The sequence below is a fragment of the Desmodus rotundus genome, chromosome 2 (assembly GCF_022682495.2).
Source record: "Desmodus rotundus isolate HL8 chromosome 2, HLdesRot8A.1, whole genome shotgun sequence".
NCBI lineage: Eukaryota > Metazoa > Chordata > Mammalia > Chiroptera > Phyllostomidae > Desmodus > Desmodus rotundus.
The window spans coordinates 78,296,896-78,323,327 of record NC_071388.1 but is presented as its reverse complement, the minus strand read 5'-3'; the positions used below and the strand labels follow the sequence as shown (position 1 = coordinate 78,323,327).

Sequence of the window (26,432 nt, the reverse complement as noted above, 5' to 3'; positions counted from 1 at the left end):
TTATCAAAATGAGTTGACCATACATGCATGGGTTTATGGGTTTATGTCTAGCCTCTGTGCTCTGTTCTACTAGGTATATGCCTGTTTTTTATGCCAATGCCATACAGCTTTGACTACCATAGCTTTGAAATACAGTTTGAAATTAGGAAGTGTTATGTCTCTGGCTTTGTTCTTCTTTTTCAAGATTGCTTTGGCTCTTGGGATCTTTTGTGGTTTTATACAAATTTAGGATAGTTTTTTTCTATATCTGTGGAAAATGCCATTGGAATTTTGGGATTACATTAAATCTACATTGTTTTGGGTAGTAGGAACATTTTCACAGTATTAATTTTTCCAACCCAAGAACACAGTCTATCTTTCCATTTATTTATGTCTTCAGTGTCTTATTGTTTTAGGTGTAGAGGTCTTTCACTTTCTTTGGTTAAATTTACTACTAATTTTGTCACTGTTTTTGGTGCTATTATAAATAAAATTATTTTCTTAGTTTGTCTTCTTGATAGTTTGTTATTAGTGTATAGAAATGCAACTGGCTTCCATGTGTTGATTTTGTATCCTGCAACTTTACTGAATTCATTTTTTTATTTCTAACTAGCTTTTGGTGGAATCTTTTGGTTTTCTGATATATAAAATTCTATAAGAGAGGTCATTTGACAGGAGCAGAACCTTATGAAGTATTTTTGTGTGACATAATTATACATAGGACTGAAGGTGCTTTTATTCCTTGAGTCTTATCTCAAGGATATATTTAATCATAAATCTTTAAAGAATATTTTATTCATACTTTGTTTAAAAAAATTGAAATGAAGATTTATATATTTTTTCCTTTGGAAACCATCCTATTAACATATCAAGAACATCTACTATAAGAAGCTAAACATTTAGACAAAGTATTATGGTCATCTTCTGATTTTCATCATGGCAAAAATAGTGATATAGATGACCAAAATGATAGATTAAAAATAAAAATAATTCTGTTTGATCTCAGAGGATTTCTCCCCATTGTTGCACCATCCCTTAAATTTTTCTGTAATAACTTTGGACTCATAAGAATTTACAAAACAGACTTCCAGCCAAGATGGAGGCGTACGTAAACACACTGTGCCTCCTTACACAACCAAAAGAAGGACAACAAATTTAAAAAGAAAAAACAACCAGAACTGACAGAAAATCAAACTTTTCTGGAAATCTGACAACTAAGGAGTTAAAGAAGAAACATTCATCCAGACCACTAGGAGGGGCAGACAGGCAGGTGGGTGGAGAGGACTTGTGGCAAGGTGGCGGCTGGCAGAGCAGGTGGTCCCACATTCGCGTGCAGTCCCCCATTCATGTGTGGATAAACTGGGAGGAACAACTGGGGAGCAAGATAGACCTTGCAACCCAGGAGTCCAATGTGGGGAAATAAAGCCTCAAACCTCTGACTGAAAAGTCCGGGGGTTGAGGTGGCAGCGGGAGAAACTCCCAGCCTCACAGGAGAGTTCGTTGGAGAGACCCACAGGGTCCTAGAATGTACACAAACTGACCCACATGGGAATCAGCACCAGAAGGGCCCAATTTGCTTGTGGGTAGCAGGGGAAGTAACTGAAAGCCTACAGAGAGCAGAGTAAGCAGCATTGTTCCCTCTCAGACCCCTCGGGCCCCTTCCCAACATACAGTGTCACAATGCCATGATGATGTGGGTTGCCCTACCCTGGTGAACACCTAAGGATCTGCTCCTTACTACATAGTAGGTGTGCTGAGACCAAAAAAAAAAAAAAAAAAGGCCCAAATGAAAGAACAGATCACGCCCCAGAAAAAATACAACTAAGCAATGAAGAGATAGCCAACCTATCAGATGCACAGTTCAAAACACTGGTAATCAGGATGCTCACAGAATTGGTTGAATATGGTCACAAATTAGAGGAAAGAATGAAGGCTATGCTAAGAGAAACAAAGGAAAATGTGCAGGGAACCAACAGTGAAGGGAAGGAAACCGGGATTCAAATCAATGGTTTGGACTAGAAGGTAGAAAGAAATATTCAATCAGAACAGAATGAAGAAACAAGAATTAAAAAAAAAAACAAGGAGAGGCTTAGGAACCTCCAGGACTGTATTCCAACATCCGAATCATAGGGGTGCCAGAAGGAGAACAGTAACAGCAAGAAACTAAAAACTTATTTGAAAAAATAATGAAGGAGAACTTCCCCAATCTGGCAAAGGAAATAGACTTCCACAAAGTCCAGGAAGCTCAAAGAATCCCAAAGAAGTTGGACCCAAGGAAGCACACGCCAAGGCACATGATAATTACATTACCCAAGATGAAAAAGTAGGAGAGAATCTTAAAAGCAGCAAAAGAAAAGGGGACATTTACCTACAAAGGAGTTCCCATAAGACTGTCAGCTGATGTCTCAAAAGAAAGCTTGCAGGCAAGAAGGGGCTGGAAAGAAGTATTCCAAGTCATGAAAGGCAAGGACCTACATCCAAGATTACTCTATCCAGCAAAGCTATCATTTAGAATGGAAGGGCAGATAAAGTGCTTCCCAGATAAGGTCAAGTTAAAGGAGTTCATCATCATCAAGCCCTTATTAAATGAAATGTTAAAAGGACTTATCTAAGGAAAAGAAGATAAAAAAATATGAACAGTAAAATGACAACAAACTCACAGTTATTAACAATGGAACCTAAAACAAAAACAAAAACAACCTAAGCAAACAACTAGAACAGTAACAGAATCACAGAAATGGAGATCACATGGAGGGTTATCATTGGGGGGAGTGGGAGGGGAAGAGAAGGGGGAAAATGTACAGAGAATAAGTAGCATAAATGGTAGGTGGAAAATAGGGAGATGTTAAGAATAGTATAGGAAATGGAGAAGCCAAAGAACGTATATGTATAACCCATGGACATGAACTAAAGGGGGTGAATGCAGGTGGGAGGGGGTGTGCAGGATGGAGGGGAATAAATGGGGAGAAATGGGACAATTGCAATAGCATAATCAATAAAATATATTTTAAAAAGTTTACAAAACAGTACAGAGTTCCTATACACTCCACCCAGGTCTTCTACTGACGACACCCTATACAACTACAACAGATGACCAAACCAGGGAAATTGACATTGGCGCAATAGATTATCCACATAGATTATTTATTTATAAGCTTTAATCCTTGAAGTGATTACTTTAATTCTAGCTTTATTAACACAACTCAAATAAAATAGAAGTATTGTAGTTCTGTAAGTTCATTTGTTCCATATCTTCTTGTACTAAAAAATTAACTTTTTACACATAGAAGTCTTACCTCCTCAACTAGAGAAATTAGTTCTGTAGTACAAGTAACATGCTTGTACATGTTTTTTTGCAGCATTTAGCATCTTGTTTGAAATCAAGATGGCTTATAGTTCTCTAATATTTTGTGAAGTAAACTGCATTGTTTGGTGATTATCTCATTAGCTTGCTAAGAATAGTAACCACTGAGTGTAGTTGATATGTTGGTTGTTTCTGGCTCTGCTCACATAGTACAGGAGGGAAGTCTGATACAAAATGGAAATCATTGGGAGGGCATTAGATAAATTTGACTTGACTGCAAATGATGAGGAGTCTGTATAGTGCAGTGTGGAGTGGCTGGCCTCTATGAATTGCTAACATCACGTTTAATGTTTGTAAGCTCCTCACCCTCCATCCCAGTGCCCTCCATACCTTCTCCACTGCCTTTTCTGACTAACTGCCTTAAACAATGGATGTGTGCCTTCTGCTAAATTTAAAAGGACTTGAGGCACTTCTTTACCATTGCAAAAACCCAATGGAAACTCCCCAGAAGGGCAATAAATAGAGTAAGCTTAGTTTAAGATTGTCAATTGACCATGGGCTTATTGCCTGGAGTGGCCAGGAATTTAGAAAAGTATCAAAAAAAGGTATGATCAAGGATATTCTCTTCTCCATGCATAGGAGATTCATGATACAAAATAGAGGCCCGCTACAAAATATTCATACTGCATAGTAAAATTGAGGGTGGCCATGTGGCAAGAGCACTGGAGTAGAAGTCAGGAGACATAGGCTGTCTTTTGGCTCTAACATTAGTGATTCACATGATTTTAGGTAAGTCACACAACCTCTCTGAGCAAGGTAGGTAAAATATAAAGTGGAAAGAGGTGTTAAAATTGACTCAGTGTTTTTCAAAGTGGGTCTGAATGTCCCCTACATTAGAATGTACCTAGTGCATTAAAATGCTGATTCCTGGCTGCCTCACCTCTCAGTAGAGTCTACAGGGTAAGAGCTAGGAATTTTCTCTTTAGACAAATGCCTCAGGTGATTTTTATGTACATTAAAGTATATGAGTGACTAGATTAGTTTACATGTAAGGCTCCTTCTAGATTTCCAATGCTGTAATGCTAATAAACATTTATTTATTAAGTGCTACAGATATTACTTAATAAGCTCAATTTGATCTTCATGCTAGTGTTAATTAGTTTGACCCATACTTTTTTTTGTCTTTTCAAATAACATCTTTGGAATTTGGGGGAGCACAGAAATATTGAGATTCCACTCAGACAGAGTTCCAAGGATAGTGTCTTCTTCCAGGTCTTTTCCTAATTATTGTACAACCAGAAATTCTATCCAGTATCGTCTTTGACTTAGAATTTAAATTATGGGAAAGTCAGATGATATGGTATAGCCCACAGAGAGGACCTTTGCTAGAGACCAGATTTCTCACGTTCCCAAAATAAATTCCTCTCCCGTGAATAACCAGGATGGCCAATGACCACTCTTGTCCTTCTGAAACCTATGTCCCCAGGCACACTTCCTGTGTCATCAGGGCCTTCTTCAGAAGAGTTAGATACCACCTGTGGGTTGACAGTCAAGTTAATCTTCCCGCATTTGTCCAGTGCACTAATCTATCTCTTGCAGATAAGTATTGATCCTATTAGTCAAACTCTCAGAGTCTTCTGATTATCTTACCACAGCACCAGAAATAAATCCTTATAAGGCTTGGGGTCACGTAGGTGCCAAACTGGGAGACGTCCGTGGATATTTATTTTTAATTATTTTTTATTTTGAAATAGTTTAATACTAGAAGTTGCAAAAATAGTACAGGGCTCCCATGTACTCTTTGTCCAGGTTTCCCTAATGATAATACCTTGTATAACCCCAGTATGTTGTCAAAATCAAGAAATAGACATAGACACAATACTGTCTACTCAACTACAGATGCTACTTAATTTGTCAAGTTTGGGGGTTTGTGAGTGATGAGAAAAGGGTCAGTGGCAGGGTGAAATAAAATCTATTCCCTAATTCTGTTCTCAACACTTGTCTAACCGCAAGCTTTTTTTTCTATCTGCCAGGGATTGCAAATTTTTATCTTCTACACGGTCAGAACACGCATCTTCCAGAATGAAGCTTCCAAAGTGTTGAGGTCGCTGTCATCATCCGCTGGGAGAGCGAAGTTGATGCAGTCAGCACCCTTGCTGAGGCTGCGTGTCAGGATGTACACCATGCTCAGGGCATGGCCAACCCGAAACGAACGCTTCAGGCTGCTGGAGCCGTCCAGGGTTATGGAGGAAACGACACTCTCTGAGAGTGACCAAACACAAGCGCCCAGACAGTAAAACTGTTGCCTTCTGTGGTCCTTTTTGTTCAGCTTCTGTGAGTTTTGCTTTTTCTATTTCCTTCCTTTAGTACCCAGTCCTTCCAGAAAGTCACCCTCAATATATTTTGCTCGAGGTTAAAAATCAGGTAAAACCTGTTGTTTATTATCATCAGGGATAATGGATTTGGTAGTTTTTCTATTATTCAACAGATGTCTTACCTAAATGAGCTGAAGAATTCCACCAAGCCCACAGAGAGGTGGAATTCTAAGTTTTTAGATGTTTCACCACTATGTTGTACACCTGAACCTAATATATTAAATTTCAAGAAAAAGGGGGCAATGAGTTTATACAAGTGTCATCTTCTCAAAAAGAAATTCAGTTGTTTGGGTAGACCACATTTCACTTATGCGTTCACCAGTTTATGGGCATTTGGTCATTCCCAAGTTTTGAAAGCTATGAACAAAACTGATATAAACATTATTATACTAAGTCTTTGTGTGGACATGTGTTCTTTTGAAATACCTAGTAGAATTGTTGCATCATAGGGTAAATATAGATATTTAACTTGGTAAGAAACTGCTGAACAGTTTTTTAACGTGGTTGTACCATTTTATACCACCAACAGCAACATATAAACTTTGGAGTTAGTTTTTAAAGTCCTGATTTGTGAATAATTTCAAAATGTAGAAGTAGGTTATAAATCCCTTTTTTAAGATGCTGATTATGTTTCTAAAAGCAATCCCACTTAATCGATCTCTTGTTTTAAACAAAGAAGAGGAAAAAGTAAAAGCAGAATGGTATGATCTAATGCTCCTATCTCTTTCGAACTATATTTCCCAGGGAACTGTAGTCCAATTTTTATCTTCTTTTAGTAGAGCTTTGTTACACGTGGAAGTATGGCACTGATGACTTGCTGACCTTTGATATAAGCTGCTATAAAACCATGATATAACAGTTGAGACCTTCGGAACCTTTGTGCTGACAAAAAAAACCATGTATTTTTTCCAGCCTCAGTACTTACCAAGCCATTGCAGATTAGGAAGCATTCAGGATGGGGAATTGTGGTCCTAACTACAAGTTATGTGACTTGAGGCAAGACATTGGCATCTGTGGGCATAAGCCTGAGGCTCTACCTTTGTAAGGGCATGGGCGAGACTAGATGAACTCTAAATTCCTTACCAGCTCTAAAATTCTGTGACTCTAACTGCAGGCTTAAATTATTTTTAAATGATCTTAAAACACTTTTCCCACCTAAGTATTACATGTGTATATTTTTCTTAAAAAGAAAAAAATAAATTAAATTAAAAACAGCATGCCAGATTGAGCCAAAGTTCCCTTTGACTAATTTCTACCAAACCCAGGCCCTTCCTCTCCCCTTCCTTCCTTCTCTCCCCACAGTTAACCACTGTAATAAGTTTGGTGTGTATCCTTCCGTATTTTAAGAAATAGGTATACGCAGAATTATATACCCATAGAAATTTTAGTCATGTGAATTCAGTAAGAGAACTTACTGGATTCAGCAGGTGTATTCTCTGTGCTGCAAAACAACATAAAACAATATGAGCAAAGGAAAAAGTCATGTGGCATGAAGTCTGGAGAAAACCAGGCACAAGCCTTTGAAAGTCCCAGTGCAGGCACACAGGATGTGCTTCGCTCCTCCGGCAATGAACTGTGACTACACATGTGACATGCTGTCTGCCGGGGATGCTCATCAGAAACTCAGTGCCCAGGTGTTTCATTTGGGGCTGGTCACAAAGGCACCCTCTGCCTGGCATGTACCAAAATTCCAGAAATCAACCAGGTGTGCAGCATCAACCATATTATTTATACAAACAGTTTAGGCACAATGCAACGTTGTTATCAAAGAATATTGGGAATGCTTCCTAGTCCTCGGACACCAGCTGTGGGCCAACCTTCTAAACTGGTCTAAGTATTACAGGCTCGGGCTGCTATGTTAACTCATTTCTGCACAGTAAACACAACTTTCTGAAACTTGCTTTTTTCACTCAATAAAATGTTTTTGAGATCTAATTACATGTGTATGAGCATATATTTTTATTTACGCTATAGTCTTTTACTTGAAAATCATACATTAATAATGAGTATCTGTGTTGTCAAGTGCAAGTGTTACCCTAGAAATGGAATTGCTGAATCATATAGGGTTGGGTATTTCAGATATTGATAAGTATTACCATATACCCTTTAGTTGCATCAATTTATGCCCACCATAAAAATGTCTATTTTGCCATACCCTTTTCCATATTGTGAAACTGTTTGACTTTTATCAAACTAGTATGTGAAAATGACATATTGTGGTTTTACTTTACATCTTTTATTGTGAGTGAGTTTTTCTTCATTGAAATGGCCTCTTGGGAATGCCTTGTTTAATTACGCATCTCCATGGCAGGACAAAAGCAGGATCATCGGCATATATGGTAGATTAGAGATTTGAAAGCCCCCAAGTACCAGAGTTTGATTTGACATGTATGATTTCTAGAATCTGGATTCTAGAATATTTGACATGTAGAAATCTAGAATCTAGATTTCTAGAATATTTAGGTTTCCTAAAAGAGCTGAAAAAAAGCTATTCTTTTTTAAAAAGATATTTACTCATTTATTCATAGCTAGTGTATTTTTTTAATTTTATTTTTCAATTATGGTTGACATTCCATATTATTTTGTATTAGTTTCAGGTGTACAGCATAGTGGTTAGACAATCATATAATTTTGAAAGTGATCCCCCTGATACTTGAAATACCCACCTGGCACCATACTTAGTTGTTACAATATTATTGACTACATTCCCTGTGCTATTCTTTATATCCCCATAACTATTTTGTAACTACCAATTAGTACTACTTAATCCTTTGACCTTTCTCACCCAGCCCCGAAATCCCCCTCCCCTCTGGCAACCATGAGTATGCGGATTACGTTACTCTTAATCAAATGAGAAGTTGTGAGATGTCCTTGTACATCTTGTGCATTAGTCTTTCACGAGTGCACAGAGGACACTCGGCCCTGGTTCCAGGAGATGAAAATGAGAAAAAGCAAACAATTTCAAATTACCCAGAGACAAAATCCTATACTTTTGGTGAAGCAGGATAGTAAGCAGCTAAGGAAATTCTTTGACAAGTAACATAGGGGAACTGAGACAAAACAATTAAACAGGCCAAACAGTTTGAGCAATTCCCAGTCAGTTAATGAATCACAAGACTTTATCTTCCCTAACCAAGGACACTTAGGAGCAAATGGTTTACACAGTCCCAGGGAAGAATGGCCTCAGTCCCAGTCCCTTTGCAATGATGTTCTCTAAAAATAAAACTAACCTAGCCAAAGAACACGTATGAATGACCCATGGACAGGGACAACAGGGTAGGGACTGAACGTGAGAGCAGGGGGCGGGCTTGGCAGAGGAGGGGAAAGTGGGAAAAACTGGGACAACTGTAATAGAACAATAAAATATTTAATACAAATTAAAAAGCTAACCAGACAATAACCCTATATGCATATTTTGATGAATCAACATATCAAAGGACATGCCTAGAAACCTAATGAATATTCTGTTAAGACTCTTCCCTGAGACTGCCCCTAGGATTCCCACAGGCCAAAGAAAGACAAAAAGCCTCAAGACAAAGGACACAGGCATGCTTTCGCTAGAGCACATGCACACCTTGTATCTCTGCTCTTTCTCTTTAACTCTAAGGGATCCTGTGAGACTTACTGTTGCGAGCACCCCCTTGGGAAAGGGTCGTGTTATAGTCTTTCCTGTAAGTCAGCTGGGCGACTTCTTGGCGAACTGCCTACTGAGCAACCTGGCACCAAGGCACAGACAAGAGTCACACCAGCTAACTATGCTATTCACTTATGGAATGCAGGATCACCCAAGGTAGAACATCACCATACTTTAATATCCTACTCACACTCTAACAATCTAGGGGGAATACAACACCCATAGCAGTAAATGGGGGATAACGAACCGGAGTCTCAGCCAACAGATGTGGGGAACAGCACGGTGGGAGCCAGAACAATGGGCAGTGATAGTTGACCTGGGCTTACTCTCTGAACCTGTCTCCAAGACCCCCTTTTTCTCTGACTTTCCAGTGAGCTACAGCAGTCCCACCTTGGCTAACTTCTGTCGCAGTGACTTTTAGTTCTCAGTGAGACAAAGCAGCCCTGCCTAGGCTCTCTCCTGTTGCTTCTTCTACCTTAGGCCCTTCCTTTGTTTCATTGTCCCCAGCTTTAATAAGCAGACTCTCAAAGTCACCTGGACACGTGTTGTGAAATCTTCCCTGCACGAAGTCCAGAACCTGCACACTACCGGCTGGCCCAAGGCAGAACAGCTCCTGCCCAGATGCTGCCGGGTAACTTTGGGAGCTAGGAACTCACCAGTGATGGCAGCTCCCTGTTTCTGGATGGCCCTGCGAGTTTTCATTCTTTCATTGAATAAACATGTATTAAATACCTAGGAGAGGCCAGCTTCTAGGGTTACACATGAGAGGAAGAACTGTCTTCAAGGAGCAATTTCTGTAAAGAGAGGTTGGACATAGAGCCCCCTGGTAAAGCAGAAACATTTTAGGTCTCAATGGATGTGCAGCTGATAGGGCACACCGAAGTGTTTTGTTTAGCTGGTGCTGAGAATGAGTCACTCAAAGGTGCATGGTAAGAATATCATAATTTTTTCCTTTATTAACTCTGCATGGGGTGGCAGCTTCTTTTGTTTATAAAAGCTTCTTTATGTTTGGCCAGTGCAGGGGAGGCTGACCTGACCAACTGACCTCTATTTGGTTCTCGGAAGTTTCCCCTTCTGTTTGGAGTTTGCTCATTTAGCTGACTGTCACCACAGCCACAGCAGAGCTCCTTTTGAAGAGGGACATAACTTCTTTGAAATTCTCACCCCAGGAGAAACTTACATCCTTTCTTTGGTTCCCCTGAGGGTAGCTCAGATGATTGAAATTTTCAGAGTGACTCATACTAAATACTTTAGGAGACAATGAAACACAAGTTTCATCCAACGTGCTTAGGAGGCTCATAGTCTTTGTTCCATTTCCTGTCTACTCTGCAAACCTCCTTTCTTCATTCTTAGGATTCCTCCTTTTCTGTTTGGAGAGTTCTAAACAGACTTTCAGGGAGAGAGAGCAGATGGTAGGCATGCCTCTCTCAAAAACACAGTATAACTAACTCTGTCTGTGAAACATGGAAAGTAACCTTTGAACATCGAGCCTCATTTCTCCCCTTGCTACAAGTGGGTCAAAGGTCTTTCCTTACACTGAGTCTCCCTTCTTCACGTATTTCAAACTTTGACATTTCTGATTCAGAGCTATTCTTGGTGTTCATTTAAAACCAAATTTACATGGACACAACACAGAGGGCTAGGTGAACATGAAGTTCAATTGTCTCTGGTTCAGTACCTTTCTAAGCTCCACACAAACAAAAGGTAAAATGTTTTCTAACAGTACTTTAAAGGTGTGATTACATATGGAATTCCTAGAACAATCTTCTTAATGAGTTGATTCATGCCTATCCCAATAAATGTGACCATAAGTGCTTAGTAAGTGATATTTACATGATAACAGCCTTGTTAGCTTCACTAACAAAAGGCAGCAGGAAGTAAAATCAGTTTCCACATGCTGTGGAGAAACCATGCTTTTGGTAGCAGTGGTAACTGGCTCAACTCACGTTATTACTCTGTGGCCAATTATCACCTGCATGTTTTGGGAGCCTAAGTACAGAAACCTGTAGCATCAGCAACTGTGGGTACATTACAGAAACAGTAATAACTATTTTATTGACTCAAAAACTATTCGTTAAATGCCTACTATTCACACACAGGGCAGTCAATTCCAGCTGCTGGAGAGAGAGAGAGAACACAATCACTGGTCTCAAAGTGGACGGGGGGCAGGGTGGTAGTGGTGGTGAAAAGATATTCAAAGACAGAATTATAAGTAACGATATAGAACAATCATGAGATTTCATAAGGAACTAAGTATGTAATTATAAAATGTTTTGTACAATAAGTAAAGACTACAATGTAGTCTTTACGATCTTCAATAAGAGCACAAAAATACACCATTTACACTTTACCCAGATAAAGTCTTAACGATACCGAGAGTTGCTATTATCTTATACAACTACGTATCTGCATAATCTGCCATTCATCGGTCCATGTATGTGCATATAACCAAGATACTCTCATACGAGAGACGTATACAAGAGGCACACAGCAGAAACTAGAAATACAAATGTGTGGTATTCCTCCCTAAAGGAATATGGGTCAGCAAAGAAAATAAATGGACTCCAGCTGCATGTAACAGCAAGGATGTATTGAGTGCAAATATTATATCCCATAAATCATAGATATATACTCTATATAATGTTTATAAACAAGTAAAACTGAATATATTCCCATAACTACATATGTGATTAAACAATATAGATGATTGAAAAAACCAACAAAACCAGAGGAAAGCTAACCACAAAATTCAGGAGAGAAGCACGGGGACCACGTTGGGGAGGAGTACATAGGAGGACAATTGGTGATGTTCTAATCCTTGGATTGTGTGGTGAATTCTAGCTGTTCATCGTGCTCTTAATTTAAACAACGCAATTGTTATATAAGATCAAGAACAGGAAAGGTCACCAAAGTTTTGTGAAGAATTTAGTATTAAACTGAAATGAAAATGGGCAGATAAGGCTTTGGTTATTAAGGTGTTTATAATCTAAAGGGGGCAATTTGACAAACTCAGATGATAATTTTGTGTGTTTCTCTATACATGCTCTTATGTGACATATAAATAAAGCCAAATGTCCTCAATTTCATGTCCAAAGACAATATTTTAAGCCTGTATCCAGCTGGATAGCAGGAGGTAAAATCTTTTATAGTTCTCTATTAAAAATTTAAAATGTTTTTTGCTGGGGAATCCTGGAGAAATGCTTTAATGCTGCATGATGTTGCATAATGTTCTTGTCTCATGTCACCTGAGCCTCTGATATGGCTTCCAATTAATGTTTTACTCTCTCATTTCTCACTTCTTACCTTAGGCAGCTCCTGCTTCTGCTTTGACCCGAGGAATCATCACTATACCGTCTTTCAATTTGAACAGTGCTGGCCAGGAACAGGTTTTAACATTAAATAAGGCTTCAGTAATTGTTTGGGGATGAAGCATAAGGGAATTATAAAGAACTTCCAGTTGCTTTCAGAGTCCACAAATCCCAGCCCCACCACAAGCCCACCTTATGAGTGCCTATCTCCCTAGCTTCCAGCTGGCCCCAGTGTAACAGGGATCCGTTTATTTCTTCTCAATGGCAGGATTCTTGAGTGAGTGCCCCTTCCTGGGAGCCCAGAGAGAAGAAATTCTTTCCCCTTATTCCAGGCGAATGTTCATCCCCTTAATCTCCTAGGATCTGAGCTCTTTATAGGAAGATTGAGAGTGGTAGTATTGGCTTCCTGGCGGGAATATTTTACCTTTACCCATATTTGTGTGTTTTTATTCAATTTCAAACAATCTCAAAGATATAAGAGATTATTAGACAGCAGTCCACTTGCCAAAATCTGGATTACTTAGTTCTACATAACAAGCAAAGAACTATTTTCGGAGATGGTGAAGAACTGTTTTCATTCCTTCTGTAAAACTCCACTCCCCAATCCCTACAAGCAATTAACTGCTCAAAAAACAATACACACGGTTGAAAAATACAATTTAGAGGCAAAAAGTATTCTAAGCTCATATATTTCACTTTCAAACATACTCGTATTGTCTCAGAACCTAATGACTGCAAAAAAAAAATCACATTATTTACAGTACTAAAAAAACATGACTTCTCAGCTTGAATTTACTTTACCCAAGATCCTTCTATCTGGTGAATAATTGGGGTACAGGTGAACTCAAATTGCTCATTGCTTAGTCTCTGTCTTAAGAGGCGAAACTTGCTTGTAACTTTGAAAATATCACTCGCTCATCCCCAAATTTCACGACCCCCCTCCCTCACCCCAATGTAGAGTTCAGTGTGAGTCAGGACTTCTTACATAAATACATGTATTCAAAACAAATGTTTTAGGTAAGAGATAGGGAAAGAGAACAAGTGCACAGTCAAATGCCTTTTCCAAAAAGGCTTCTGGAATCGTGAATCAGCCTTAATTTCCCAGCCTTTATCATTTACACACCCACAGGTTTGTCCTGTCGCATAAACGCTATTGGAAACTCCTTGCTCACAGACTGATTCATCCGCGTTCCCACCACAGTACTTGGCAAAGCGTAGGCGCCCAAAAATGAATGAATGAGTTTGTACAAGAGAGGCGGGAACATGTTAGGCTTTGCGAAATATGACGATAACTTCAATGGTCACAAAACAACAAAACGCAATCTTGGACAAATGCCCATTTTCAACCGGCTCTCAAAAATATTCCAGAACACCACATTCCACGCCCCGCCTGCGGGTGAAAGACGAGAAATACTGTGCAAGCTGTCAGGAAAACCGGAAGTGCCTGGTCAGGCTCCGCGCATGCGTGTATCCATTCAGCTCGAACTTCCTATACTCGGTGATCCAGTGTGAAAGCAGACTCTGGCCCACGCAGGCCCGAACCCCCGCACCCGCCTCGTCCCTGCCGCTGCGCATGCGCTCTGGGGTGGCCTGCTGGCATTGAGGCGGGGCGAAAGGCCTTTTTTTTTTTTTTCCCCCCCCTTGCTCCCGCCCCCCTTCTTCCATCACCTGCCACGTACAGGGCCTGAGCTCTCGCTAGGCTTGGTGCGTCCGTGCGATTGGCCGGGGCCTGCGCGAGCCTGCGAGCGAGGTGCGGCAGCTGAGGAGAGCGGCGGAGTGGGCCGTGACCGAAGCCGCCCCAGACATCCCAGAGTCGGCGGCCTTGCGCGGGTCAGGTCAGCGGAGACCCGCGGAGAGGCGGCAACGCGGCCTCGGCGAGCCGGTACGGCTGGCGGACGTGGGGGCGCAGTCGTTGTTGGACTACGCTACGCGGGCTGGATTACGCGGGCAGGAGACGGGGAAGCGCTGAGACGGCCTCGTTCGGACCCGCGGGCACCGGGCGGGTGGGGCCGGAGGGTCCTCGGGTAGGGGCCGCAGCAGGAGAGGAGCGAGGCCCGGTGGGGCCTGGCGTGGGGCGGGGGCCGCCGCGGTGGGGGGAAGGGTCCACAGTGGCTGGGAGGCGGGTCTCAGGGGGCTGTGGGGGATGTTTGGGCCAGCAAGTGCTGTCGCGATGTTTTCGTTTGGCTCTCGGAGTCAGACTGCCCGACGGACAGGAGAGGGATTTGGAAGGCCTGTGGTGGTCGGGCGCCTAACCTCCAGAGGGGCTTGGGAGGATGAGAAGGGTGGGAATGGTGAATGTGGGAGTAAGTTGATTGGGGTCTTGTAAGAAGAAGCAATTTCCTTGTCTATGTCAGCACTTTAGCGCCGTTTGAAGACCCAACCCAGTTTCGTAGTGAGCATGATAGCTAACTTTTAAGAGTTTACTTTGATACGCACTGTACAAAGTATTTTAGATGCATGGTCCAAATTTAGATATTCCCATTTTTGCCTATGGTGAAAATGAGGCTTCCAGAAATATTTGCGTAAGGTCACGTGGCTGGTAGTGGGCATCATGACCATCTTTCTCTGGTCAGGCAGAATTGGAGGCTGTGTGGATTCTTTGGAATAATCACGGGTTGATTTTACTTAGAATTTCCTCAAGGAAATTGCTACCCTCTGGACCAGCCTAATCACGCCCCTCTGAATTCGAGCAGGGCCCTGCGCCATAGGGTTAAGCGGAGTTGGAGGCTTGGCCACCGAACCTAGATCCTGGATGAGAGGCAGTCCTATGTGCCCTTGGGCATGTCACTGTATTCTCTAGTGTTCAGAACGGTGTTCCCGTTGGAAGGTTGCGTAAGTTAGTGGCTGTGTCCTTTCTGGACTTTCGAGGGAGTGGGGCAAGGACGAGAAAATGCTGTAAGGATCACACCCCCAGTCCTGCGTAGTAGTAGTTCATACCAGCCTCTGTCTTGTGACGGACGTTAGAGGAAAAGAGGTGTTACTAAATTACACTGTTACATTAGAAACAAAAGGTGGGGATGGGATCTCCCCTGGAAGGGGAACTTCTGGGGTCCCGTGGTTTTGTGATTTGTGCCTGCTTTAAGGAGGTTGTGGCCCTGGGGAGTTTACAGGCCGTGGGAAACACCAAGGAATACGTGAATTTGTAGGCAGATCAGCTGTGGCAGATACAAAGTGAAGGACACTAGTGTTTTGAGTTCCACTGGTGAGCAGGAATCCCCCACAATCAAAAGGACATACATACTATCAGTAATATCCGGTATTAGAAATTCTTTTAATTAGCAGTATGTCTGTTTTCACTTTTAGCTATATAAAGAAGGTAGGTACATTGTGAAGGTCTGACTTAGGAGCTGACCTGATGGTACAGCTTTCTTCTCCTTTCTTTTCTTTATCAGAACTTAGTATTATTTCTCATTAGTCTTCTGTTCAGGGAGCCAGAAACGAGTCTGTACCTCCTATATGTCAGGTTCTATTCTAGGTGCTGCTGAGAATAGGTGGTACCATCTTGCTGAAGTTAAGCCCTGGTCCTTAACTACATTATTGTTGATTTACACAACCTGTAGGTAGTAGAAAGTAGCATTGTTTTATTGAAGTTCTTTTTTACTGTTAGGCCAGGGGTGTCAAACTCATTTTCCCCGGGGGTTGCCTTCAAAGGGCCGAATGTAATTTCACGACTGTATAAATGTAACTACTCCTTAACTAGGGGCAAGGAGCTTGGCGCTGCCGCCAGGTAGAAACAAGGTGCCGGGCCGGATAAAACAAGGTGGAGGGCCGGATTCAGCCCTCAGGCCTTGTGTTTGCCACCGGTGTGTTAGGCTATAGGGCAAACAAAGTGTAATCTTCACCACTTGTTGAAGTAATCATACTTCAGAGCTTGGTACATAATATGTATTCTGGTAAATTTTTCCTGAATGAAGAGGTCAGGTTTGGCTAACAAGTGAAGAGGTTCTATAGAGGTTTCAGTTAATCATAGTCTTCATGAGAAGTCCATTGTGAGACTTTGTAAATAAAAAAATAACTGGATTCTTATTTTACATTAAGATAAACACACCATCCAGATTGTGTAACACAATACGTTCTGTTACGACTTGACTTTAGAGTGTCTGATTCAGTAATGTCCCATTTTAACATGGTACATTAAAGATTTATCAATACAATATCTGTTCAAAGGATGGTGAGACATTCATTTAAGGAATAGTTGCAAGGGCACAGGGCATTTGTATAATATTCACGAAATGAATTAGGATTTGTGAATACTTCAAGTATTTTAAGGGTTGAGATGTGTTGGGAGGCAGTAGGGCTGCTTTCTTCACACACATACACACACAATAATTGTAGAGAACTATAGAAACCAAGTATGATGTTAATGAAATAACAAATTTAAGATGAGAAAACAGAAAGCTGCCAGTAGTAAAGCATGAGGTTGAAACCAGAATGTGGCTAGTAGGAGATTATAGGATACTTTAAACATTCTGAGAGATCACTTGCTTGGGGCAGGAGAAGAAAGGAGTTGATGCTAGCGGAATGTTCAGTGGTTGTAGGTAATGTATTCAAGGACATCTTGGTCTTGAAAAGAACAGACTAGCCTGGTGTGTTGGGAATAGATAAAAGTGGTCAAAGGTAAAAAGCAGGCAGACCAGTTTGGAATCTGTCGCAATAATCCAGGCAGAAGATGATGGAGGCTTGGATCAAGCTGATTAGAAGTGAAGACAGTAAAGTGATTCCATTCTAGAGATATTTTGAAGGTAGTGGCAAGTAGGTTTTAGATTTGCTACCAGTTTGGTGGATGTAAGTTGTGGGGAAAAGAAAGGAATACATGTATATGGAAGGAAGGACGGTCACTGACTGAAATGGCGAAGTTTTAGACATGTTAAAACGGTAATGTCTAAATGGTAATGTCAGATAAGCAGTTAAAATGTGGGTGAAGTAGTAATAGACATAAAACAATGAAACTTGTTTTCTTATGCACAGAACAAAATAAAGTTACCTTCAGACCATTTTAACATGAATATGGTAACATAGGAAGAGTGAATGTCTCTTGATGGTCAGAATTTCTTAGATTCTAATAATAGCTTTGCTTTTTATCTTTTAAGATATGTTTTATAGCTGCTTAATCATCAAAACCATTTTCTCAGTCTTTCTCTAGAGTTGTATATCTCTAACATCCTGGAGTCCACAATGAACGGACAGTTGGATCTAAGTGGGAAGCTAATCATCAAAGCTCAACTTGGGGAGGATATTCGACGAATTCCCATTCATAATGAAGATATTACTTATGATGAATTAGTGCTAATGATGCAACGAGTTTTCAGAGGAAAACTTCTGAGTAATGATGAAGTTACAATAAAGTATAAAGATGAAGGTAAGAGTGTTTCTAAATTAGTTTTTCAAAACATAAATATAATATGTATTCTTTTGCCTATATTTCATGGAACTCAGAATAAAAATTCCATTCCCTTTCATGGTAGTTTGAGTGCCCACTTCTTTTACAGTATTTCATGGAATGTTTGTGTAGTTATTCTTTTATAAGTTAAAAATAGCTAAGGAATATATTTTTAGAAAGGGGGTTTAAGCGATAGAACATTTGTCACATATATTTTACAAGCATTTTTTTCTCTTCTGTCTATAGAATTCTGGCTTTCTTTTTGCTTTCAAAACCAAACTTTCACTTATATTTCCTGAAGTAAAAGGGATGTCAGTAGGTATTGAATGAAAAAGGATTGCATGGTCAATTAAATATGGAAAAGCTTGTTTAAACAAAGACAGATGTGTTCCCTTCTTTTTTTTAAAGATATTATTTATTTATTTTTAGAGGGGGGAGGGAGGGGGAAAGAGAGTGAGAGAAACATCAATGTGTGGTTGCCTCTTGCGTACCCCCTACTGGGGACCTGGCCCTTAACCCAGGCATGTGCCCTGGTTGGGAATCGAACCAGCAGCCCTTTGGTTCACAGGCAGTTGCTCAATCCACTGAACCACACCAGCGAGAGCAGATGTGTTTCTTTATTACAGGAATTTATGCTGATGTATGTTGTCAATTTATAGCATGCAGTAGTCCCAGACCCATTTGAGAACGAAACTATCTTTATGGAGATGGATTTTAACATAACAAATGTTTCACCAAACACAGTGGAATGGTAGCAGTAGACTACCTTAATTTCCTTTTCTTTAAACCTGTTCTTTTTGTTAACATCTCTACTGAAATTGTACTTTAGGTGGTTACCAGTGTCTTTTTTACTGCTGAATTTATTTTCAGTCTGTTTCACTTTGATCTCAATACTCAGCATTGCTATCCATACCATCCTGTGCTAAATACTCTTATTCCTTAACATCTCTGACACTGCGCTGTCCCCATTTTCTTCTTTTTCAGTAATAGCTTCTCTTTGTCTGTTGGTTTAAAGTAATGACAGCTATTACAATAGAAATTTTAAAATCTCAGTGGTTAACACTCAAGAAATCATTCAGATACCCAGGTTGACAGCAATTCTAACTTCAGCACAGGTGTACAAGCTCACCTTTAGCAGTGGCATCTGGTAGGCAGATGGATGAAGGTAGACTGTAGAGGAACACATGGGTAGTTGTACTCTGTGGGCCTTGAGGTGGTGTATTTATATCATTTCTGCTCTCATCACATCATTCAGACCAGGGTGTCAGTGGGTTGAGAAATATCTCTGGTTGGATAGCCACTTTCCGACAACTTATACTGTGGAAGGTAAGTGTAAATCACTGATGCACAGCTAAGCTACAGATATAATTCTTTTTTTTTTTTTTTTTATAATACATGCTCTAACGTTACTCAGAACTAATTTTTGAGGGTTACCCATGATCAGGAACAATAAAGGAAAACAATTTTCTTCTTGTTCTTTTCTCTAGTAATCTCATCTACTTAAAAAATACTGACTTTCACCTCTTTGACTTCCAAATATGGGCTTTAATTTATCAATTTAAGTTTTATTAAATATTTTTTTGACTTTACGACTCAAATGTTACAGTTTTCATTTTACTTGAGATGCTTTGTGTTTACCTCAAACTTGGCATATCTTAACCTGTTTATCTGACTTTGTCTTAACTCCCTTATTTTTGTTTAGGTCAGGGTCAGCAAGCTTTTTCTTTAAAGGATCAGATAAATATTTTAGCATTGTAGGTCAGTCACATAAACCCTCTGTCTTATCATCTTTTTTTAAAAAAACTTTTAAAAATGTAGAACCATTTTTAGTTTGCAATCTGTAAACATAGGGATTTGTCCTTTGGTTGCAGTTTGGGGACTCCTAACTTAGGATATCCTGATTATTAAAACTTTGTCCTCTAAATCTAGTTACCACATATATTTGTTTTACATGGTATTTTTGAGTGTTTTGAATCGTACAGATTTGTGTTTATAACATGTGTTCTGCTGGCTTAGGTAAACTTCTAATCATCAGAGATACTCTGTTTCTGTTGTGCAATTCAGAACAGAAAAAGGGCAGTCATTGAAAGTTTCTTTCTTTTATGTATATACTATATTTTCTTAAAAATATGTTTATGAGTAGAATCCCTGAAGTTGAACATTAGATGTGTTTGTTCCAAGAAGTGGGTCAGGTTATAAAGAACTAAAAATAATTATAAAATTCTTTGTTACGGCATTTATTGCCAGATCTGCCCAGTCAGTGTTAAAGTTGGTGTAGCAGAGCAGTCTCCCAGCCTCCTGAGGACAGAACTCCCCACCCAACCCAACTGTGTCAATGAAGATCCCCCGCAGAAGCCCTGGCCTACTCCTGCCTGTGGCTGCTTTTCTGCCCCTGCTCTCTCTAGAGAACATTTATTTTCCCCCTAGACCTTTGCAAGTTTTGAAACAAGCAATTGATAAGCTAATTATCATATTCTTTATCCTTGGGACATAGGGGATTTCAGAATATGGTGTGTATGAATTTTGGGAGGGGTGAGTTGATAATTTCCCTGTTAAAATGGTCAATGACCTGAAAGAATCTAGTGTCTACCCATTCATTAGGGCAATTCTGCAAACATCTTCTTTGTAACACTTTTAGTTACATTTACATTCAAAACATGGCTTTCCTGCCATTTGTATCAGTGGCATTTTACTGTACTTAGAATTAAAATTTGAGTCTTGAGAGATTATTTTAACTTTTGATAGATATATTTATGTTTTCAAAAATGGAAAGATGTGGTCTAATCCAGTAATTTTGATATTGTTACCATGCATTTCCTGGTGACTAGTAAAAGGTGACTTAATGAATTAATGTTAGCTATATTTTGGCTCTTCTTAATGATACATACCTTGTCATTTAAATAATAAGCCAAGTTGACCTAGTATTTTTTTTGAACAAATACGTCTTTTCTAGATCCCTTAATGTTTGTTTAAGGTTTTTATGGGAGATTCTAATTATGCTGTGCAATCTGGATTTTGGAATTTAATTTAATGTATATCCTAGTTTACTGCTAATGCAAGTCTGAAACTCCTTTTTTTTTTTTGTACAGATGGAGATCTTATAACAATTTTTGATAGCTCTGATCTTTCTTTTGCAATTCAGTGTAGTAGAATACTGAAGCTGACGTTATTTGGTAAGTGATAAGCTTGCTAATAAATTTACTATTTTATTCACTGTATTTTTATTAAAGACTTTCTGGCTTTTTTTCCTTTTAAAGACTCAGAATTAAGAGACTCAGATGTGTTTTCAGCTATATCAGAATTTTTGAATTATTAAGGCTTAATTATATATGTAACTATATAATTATAATCATGTATAATTATAATCATATACATAATTAATAGAAAATAGTCATGTTTAAAATTCCTCATCTGCTTAGTTACCTTAAAGAGTAATCTGCGGGGTGCTGGCTGCTTCTGGCCTCAGTGTTACTCACTTCATGTTGGCTGCCTGTTTCCTGCGATAGGCCTTGCTGCTAGATGCCTCTTCACCCTGTGGGGGAAAAAGCAGGGAGCTAGGTGTGGACTCACCTAAGAACCCAGTGTCTCCTTACTGCTATATCTCTTCAGCTTTTCATTGAATTGGTGGAGAGTTTTCCCTGCATGCTGACAATGTTGAATTTGAACCCTGTGACTCTGGAAATGTTGAACTTGAACCTGAATGCTGAGATTCTGGAAACCAATGGTTAAAGAAATCCCTGTACCCCTTTGGGTTCCTGAAACAGTTTACAGCAAGGGACCACCTTCCCCATGTGATTTAGATATGATTCATGGATGCCTCGTTGTTTATGACAGGGTCAGACACACACCCTTCAAATTCCCATTATTTTCGCCTAATATTTGATTAGCTGAGCTGATTGTACTCTTTGACCAATGTGGACAAAATTCTGGCTATCTTGACTTGACCAAACTTTGGTTAGTCTTCTCTCCTTCATCCAGGCCCCTAAATTTTGACCCACCCTTACTCAGGGCCAGCATATAGCCCCTTCTTATCTACCACTCCTGAAAATAGGCTAGCTTAGGTATAAAACATTCTCTGATCTGCAGGGTGATCACCGCCCCCTTCACCCACTCATTGCATGTCCCCACAGCCAGTTCTTTCTAGCCTTTGTTCCCTGCTCCCTGTAAAAGAAATGCCCAACTGATCTTGGAAACAGTTGCAGATAAGAGTGGTCAGAGAGTTCCATTATGGCAATAGTCACCCCCTCACCCCACACATCTCGTTGCAATAGTCCTTTATTCTTGGAATAATCTCTTATAATGAAGTCTCTCTATACCTTAAAAAAAGTAATCTGTGCCACTTGTATAAATGTTTCCAGGTTTGAAAATAATTCTAGTGTTAAAACTACCTTTAAATTTTGTTCTTGAAGATTATATAATTATTTTCTATATTGTATATGTTTTTACTTATTTTCAGGGCTTAATATATAGGCCTAATACCTTAGACATTATTTTTTAAGGAATACTTAAATATTAGAGGTAGTTCTGATAAAAGACCAAAGTAATGACAGCTATTACAATAGAAAAGTATAGGACTACTTCTAATACTTTACATTTTCTTTCCTTATAGATTGTAACATATTTGCAAGGCAGAACTCTTAAGGGACAGATAGAAATTATTACAGAGTTAAAGTGCTAGCATGATTATGTGAACAATAAATGTTCACAAAAATGTGAACATTTTTTCCTAAACGTTTTGTTTTGTTCAGATTTAAAAGAAGTTACATGGCACTGAACCTTACAGTCCGTGAAATATGGTTATGATTAGTTGATTTAACTTTGTATCTATTTCATCTCCATCTAGGAAGGGTGAATGTGAATTAGACTTTAAAACGCTAATAACAAAAACTGTTTAGAACAATTTTAAATAAAAGGTGTTTTTTAAATAACATTGAATCTAAATTACTTACCACTCTTGGGCAGCTACCAGGCATATTAGATAAACTGAAAGCCCTCCTTCCAGAAACATTGAGGATATGCTAGGTAAATATTACAAATATATATTTTGAATTACATACCTGAGCTTAGGAGAGTAAAGGAAATGTCCAAGGAACCAAAATAGATGGAATTAAAAAGCAGGGCCTGAACTACCAAAAGCTGAGACTTGGGGTGCTTTTAGTGATGATAATGAAGTTTTCAGTCTGCATAATATGAGGGCTTGGCATTTGGTGTCTATGTGTATAGGCCTTGGGTCTTAGGCCCTCAGTGGGCTGTACTCTCAAAAAGAATATTATAGAAAAAAAATACCTTTTTATTGATAACAGGAAAAGTCAAGGAAATGATATAGGAACTCATGTCCTGGGCTGTCAGGGGTTTGTGCGGGCTTCTTTATGGATTCATAACCAGGTCCTTAGGTGTGTTGGGTTTAAATTTAAAATGTCCAGTTTGGGAACTCTCAAGTCCAGATATTACCATAAAAACAATAGCAAGAAACAATTGCAGAAATCTCTCTGAAATGGTATATTCTTAAACCAGGTCACATAGGCTTTTCACAGATAAAATCTTGGTGAATTAAGAGTTCAGAACTGGTAAGATACATGAAACAGTCCATGTGAGGAAGAAACAATGGATACAACTAATAAGATTAGACTTCTAAGAACTTTAACTAATAGAAGTCATATCTATAAAATGTGTTAAAGTTATTAAGACATGAAAGATGAAATAAATATAAGAACAAGGCACTGTGAAAAAAGATTTTAAATAGAACTCAAGTTAACTTTCGGTAGTCAAAAATATAATCATCGAAATTAAATACAAATTGGGGAGGTTGAATAGCAGATTAATTTGAGCTGAAGAGGGAATTAGTGAACTGAAAGATAATCCAAAGAAATTACAGAACAAAGCACAAAAACACAGAGATGGAGAATAGGATATGAAAGAATAAGAAAGTCACATCTATTTCCATTAAGATTTTAAAGAAGGAGATATTGGAGGAGTGGAAATATATGAAGAAGTAATAGCTAAGGAATTTTTTAGAATTATATAAAATATATAAACCATCTGATTTAGGAGGCACACTGAGTCCTGAGCAAGATAAGTAGCAATAAATCTCCAATGGACATTTGTCATGAAGCCAGGAAATGTCTAAGACAACGAGATAATCTTAAAAGTAGCCTGAGAGCATAAGACTGATCACCAACAAAGCAATTATATTGTTAGACTTCTTCATAGTAATAATAGATGCTATAAGAAAGTGGAATAACACCTGCAAACTCCTGAAAAACAATAAATAGAAAACTAGCATTCTATAGTTTGTTAAACTTCAGGAATAAGAGGAAATAAAGACAAAGACTGAAAACTTACTACTCATGGACCCTTGTTAAAAGAATTTTTAGACATGGTTTCAGAAAGAGGGAGTTGAATCCAAAAGAATGGAGAAAGATGCAAGAAATTGTAAGCAGGTAAACTGGTTAACATTTGTAAATTTAAATGATCACTGATTATAAAAATCATAGTTTTATGAGTAAAAACAAGATGGAACAAAAATACCTTGCATTAATTATATATAAGGCGTGGGTTTGACAGGAATTAAAATATTTTAAAGAGTTGTATTGTTTGGGAAAAGGATAGTAATTAACTTTAGATTTTCTAAATTGAGGCATGCATGTCTACAGTGTATCAGTGCTTATCTCAAGACTACAAGTAGCCAGTAAAGGGAGAAGAGGCAGAGGATACTTGGTTCAGGAGATGGTGAGGAAGCAGGAAAAGAGGCAGAGAGAAAGCTTGATAAATAGAACAAAACTCTAACCACAATGTACATAAACAGACTAAATGTACAAGTTAAAGGTAGACTCTCTTACTGGAATTAAAAATGCTAATTATAGGAGGCATAGTGAAAGATTATTATGCACAGTTTGAAAGTAAAGAGCTAGAAACAGATATACTAGACAAACTCAAAGATAGTTGGTAATATTAACAGAATTGACTCTAAGTGAAAACTTTGTTAGTAATAATCACAACAATGATAAAAATAATTCACTGGGAACATATAACAATTCTGAATACTTAAGCATCATAGACTTAATTTTTTCCTAAGGAAAAATTGACAGAAAAGGGAAAACAAATTCACAATCATGGGAGAGCTTTTAATACTCTTCTCTCAGAAACTGATAGATCAGGTAGGCTCAAAATTAGTAAGGATAGAGAAAATTTGAACCAAACAGATACAAGGTTGATTTGTGTATCAATCAGGAAGGGATACAGATTTTTTGAGTATATATGGGTATTTATTAAAGTTGATCATATACGGGGTTTTTCAACAAGTCTCATTAAATGTAAGAGATGTCCTAGAGATCGTATTCTCTGACCTTGTCAGAAACCACTGGACAAAAAAGATAACCCAATTTCAATACTTTCGAAGATAAAAATATGCTTTTAAAGTAAGTCAGGAAAGAAATTATAATGGGAATTAGAAATATGTGATGACTTCTACATAACAAGTCTGTAGAGTATGCTAAAGCTAATTTGAAGGGATCTTCATAGCCTTAAATACAAAAAGACAAAGTAAACCCAAATAACTTGAAGAAAATAGTAAAGAGCAGAAATGAACTAGAAGTCAGGGTATTGATAGTATCAACAATTTTGAAAAGATACAATTAGCAAATCTCTATTAAGATTAGTTAAGGAAAAAGAAGGCAAAAATAAGCAATATTTTTAGAGATAAAAGCATAACTAAAACATAGCAGAACTTAAAAAATCTATATTATGACCATGAATAACTTTCAGTTTAAAAACTCAGATGACTTTGACAGTTTCCTAGGTGAATTTAATATGTAAGTGTTTCAAAAATAGCATATTTGGTTGTCCCAATTAACATTGAAGAAATCAAACCAATTATTCTATTAAACATTTAAGCAACAGTTGATCCCAAATTGTACAAACTATTCTAGAGAATAGGCAGAGGGGGAATATGCAGTAACTCATTTTATGAAGTTAATATATCTTTAACATGAAAACCACCCAAGGAAAATGCAGACTAGTCTCATATAAACACAGATACAAAGTCCTAAATAATAATAAATTTAGCAGTGAATATTTAAATATATCATTGCCAAGATTGTTGATCCTAGTAGAGTACAAGATTGGTTTAAATAAGAATATCTATTAATACCACTTTCCAAATAACAGGATGAAGAGGGAAAACTGAACCATCTTTAAAAGAAAAAGCATTCTTACCTCAATCATGTTAAAAAATCACAGCAAACTGGAAGTAGAAGGGCAGTTTTTAACCTTATGTTACACAACTATTACAAAGAATGATTGCTATATACCCTAATATGAAAGGATTATAAAGTATAACTAAAATAGTAGTTATAATTATAACAGAAAGATAAATCTAATGATTGTTATAGAAAAAATATAAAATTTTAATTTAAATCTTGAAGCAGGGGAGGATGAGTTTTGGGGAGAGGTA

General features: G+C 38.5%; 2 protein-coding genes across 6 annotated transcripts in view; both read left to right on the top strand.

Moving 5' to 3' along the window:
• Positions 1–13,473, top strand: part of ADGRG7 (adhesion G protein-coupled receptor G7) — a 76,988-nt gene extending 63,515 nt beyond the window's left edge. The window contains exons 16-17 of one of the 2 annotated variants that reach the window (XM_045193583.3): positions 5,317–5,617; positions 12,601–13,473. In XM_045193583.3, the coding sequence (XP_045049518.1) occupies positions 5,317–5,580 (264 nt within the window). In that variant the 3' untranslated portion in view covers positions 5,581–5,617; positions 12,601–13,473. Of the gene's footprint in view, positions 1–5,316; positions 8,303–12,600 lie in introns of those variants that run through there. The other variant, XM_024558171.4, reaches the window with a different exon arrangement.
• A 777-nt stretch (positions 13,474–14,250) lies between these two features.
• Positions 14,251–26,432, top strand: part of TFG (trafficking from ER to golgi regulator) — a 35,838-nt gene continuing 23,656 nt past the window's right edge. For 2 of the 4 annotated variants that reach the window (XM_053918298.2, XM_053918297.2), the window contains exons 1-3: positions 14,251–14,482; positions 17,733–17,959; positions 21,070–21,153. In XM_053918298.2, the coding sequence (XP_053774273.1) occupies positions 17,776–17,959; positions 21,070–21,153 (268 nt within the window). In that variant the 5' untranslated portion in view covers positions 14,251–14,482; positions 17,733–17,775. The remainder of the gene's footprint in view (positions 14,483–17,732; positions 17,960–21,069; positions 21,154–26,432) is intronic. The other 2 variants (XM_053918300.2, XM_053918299.2) reach the window with 1 other exon arrangement.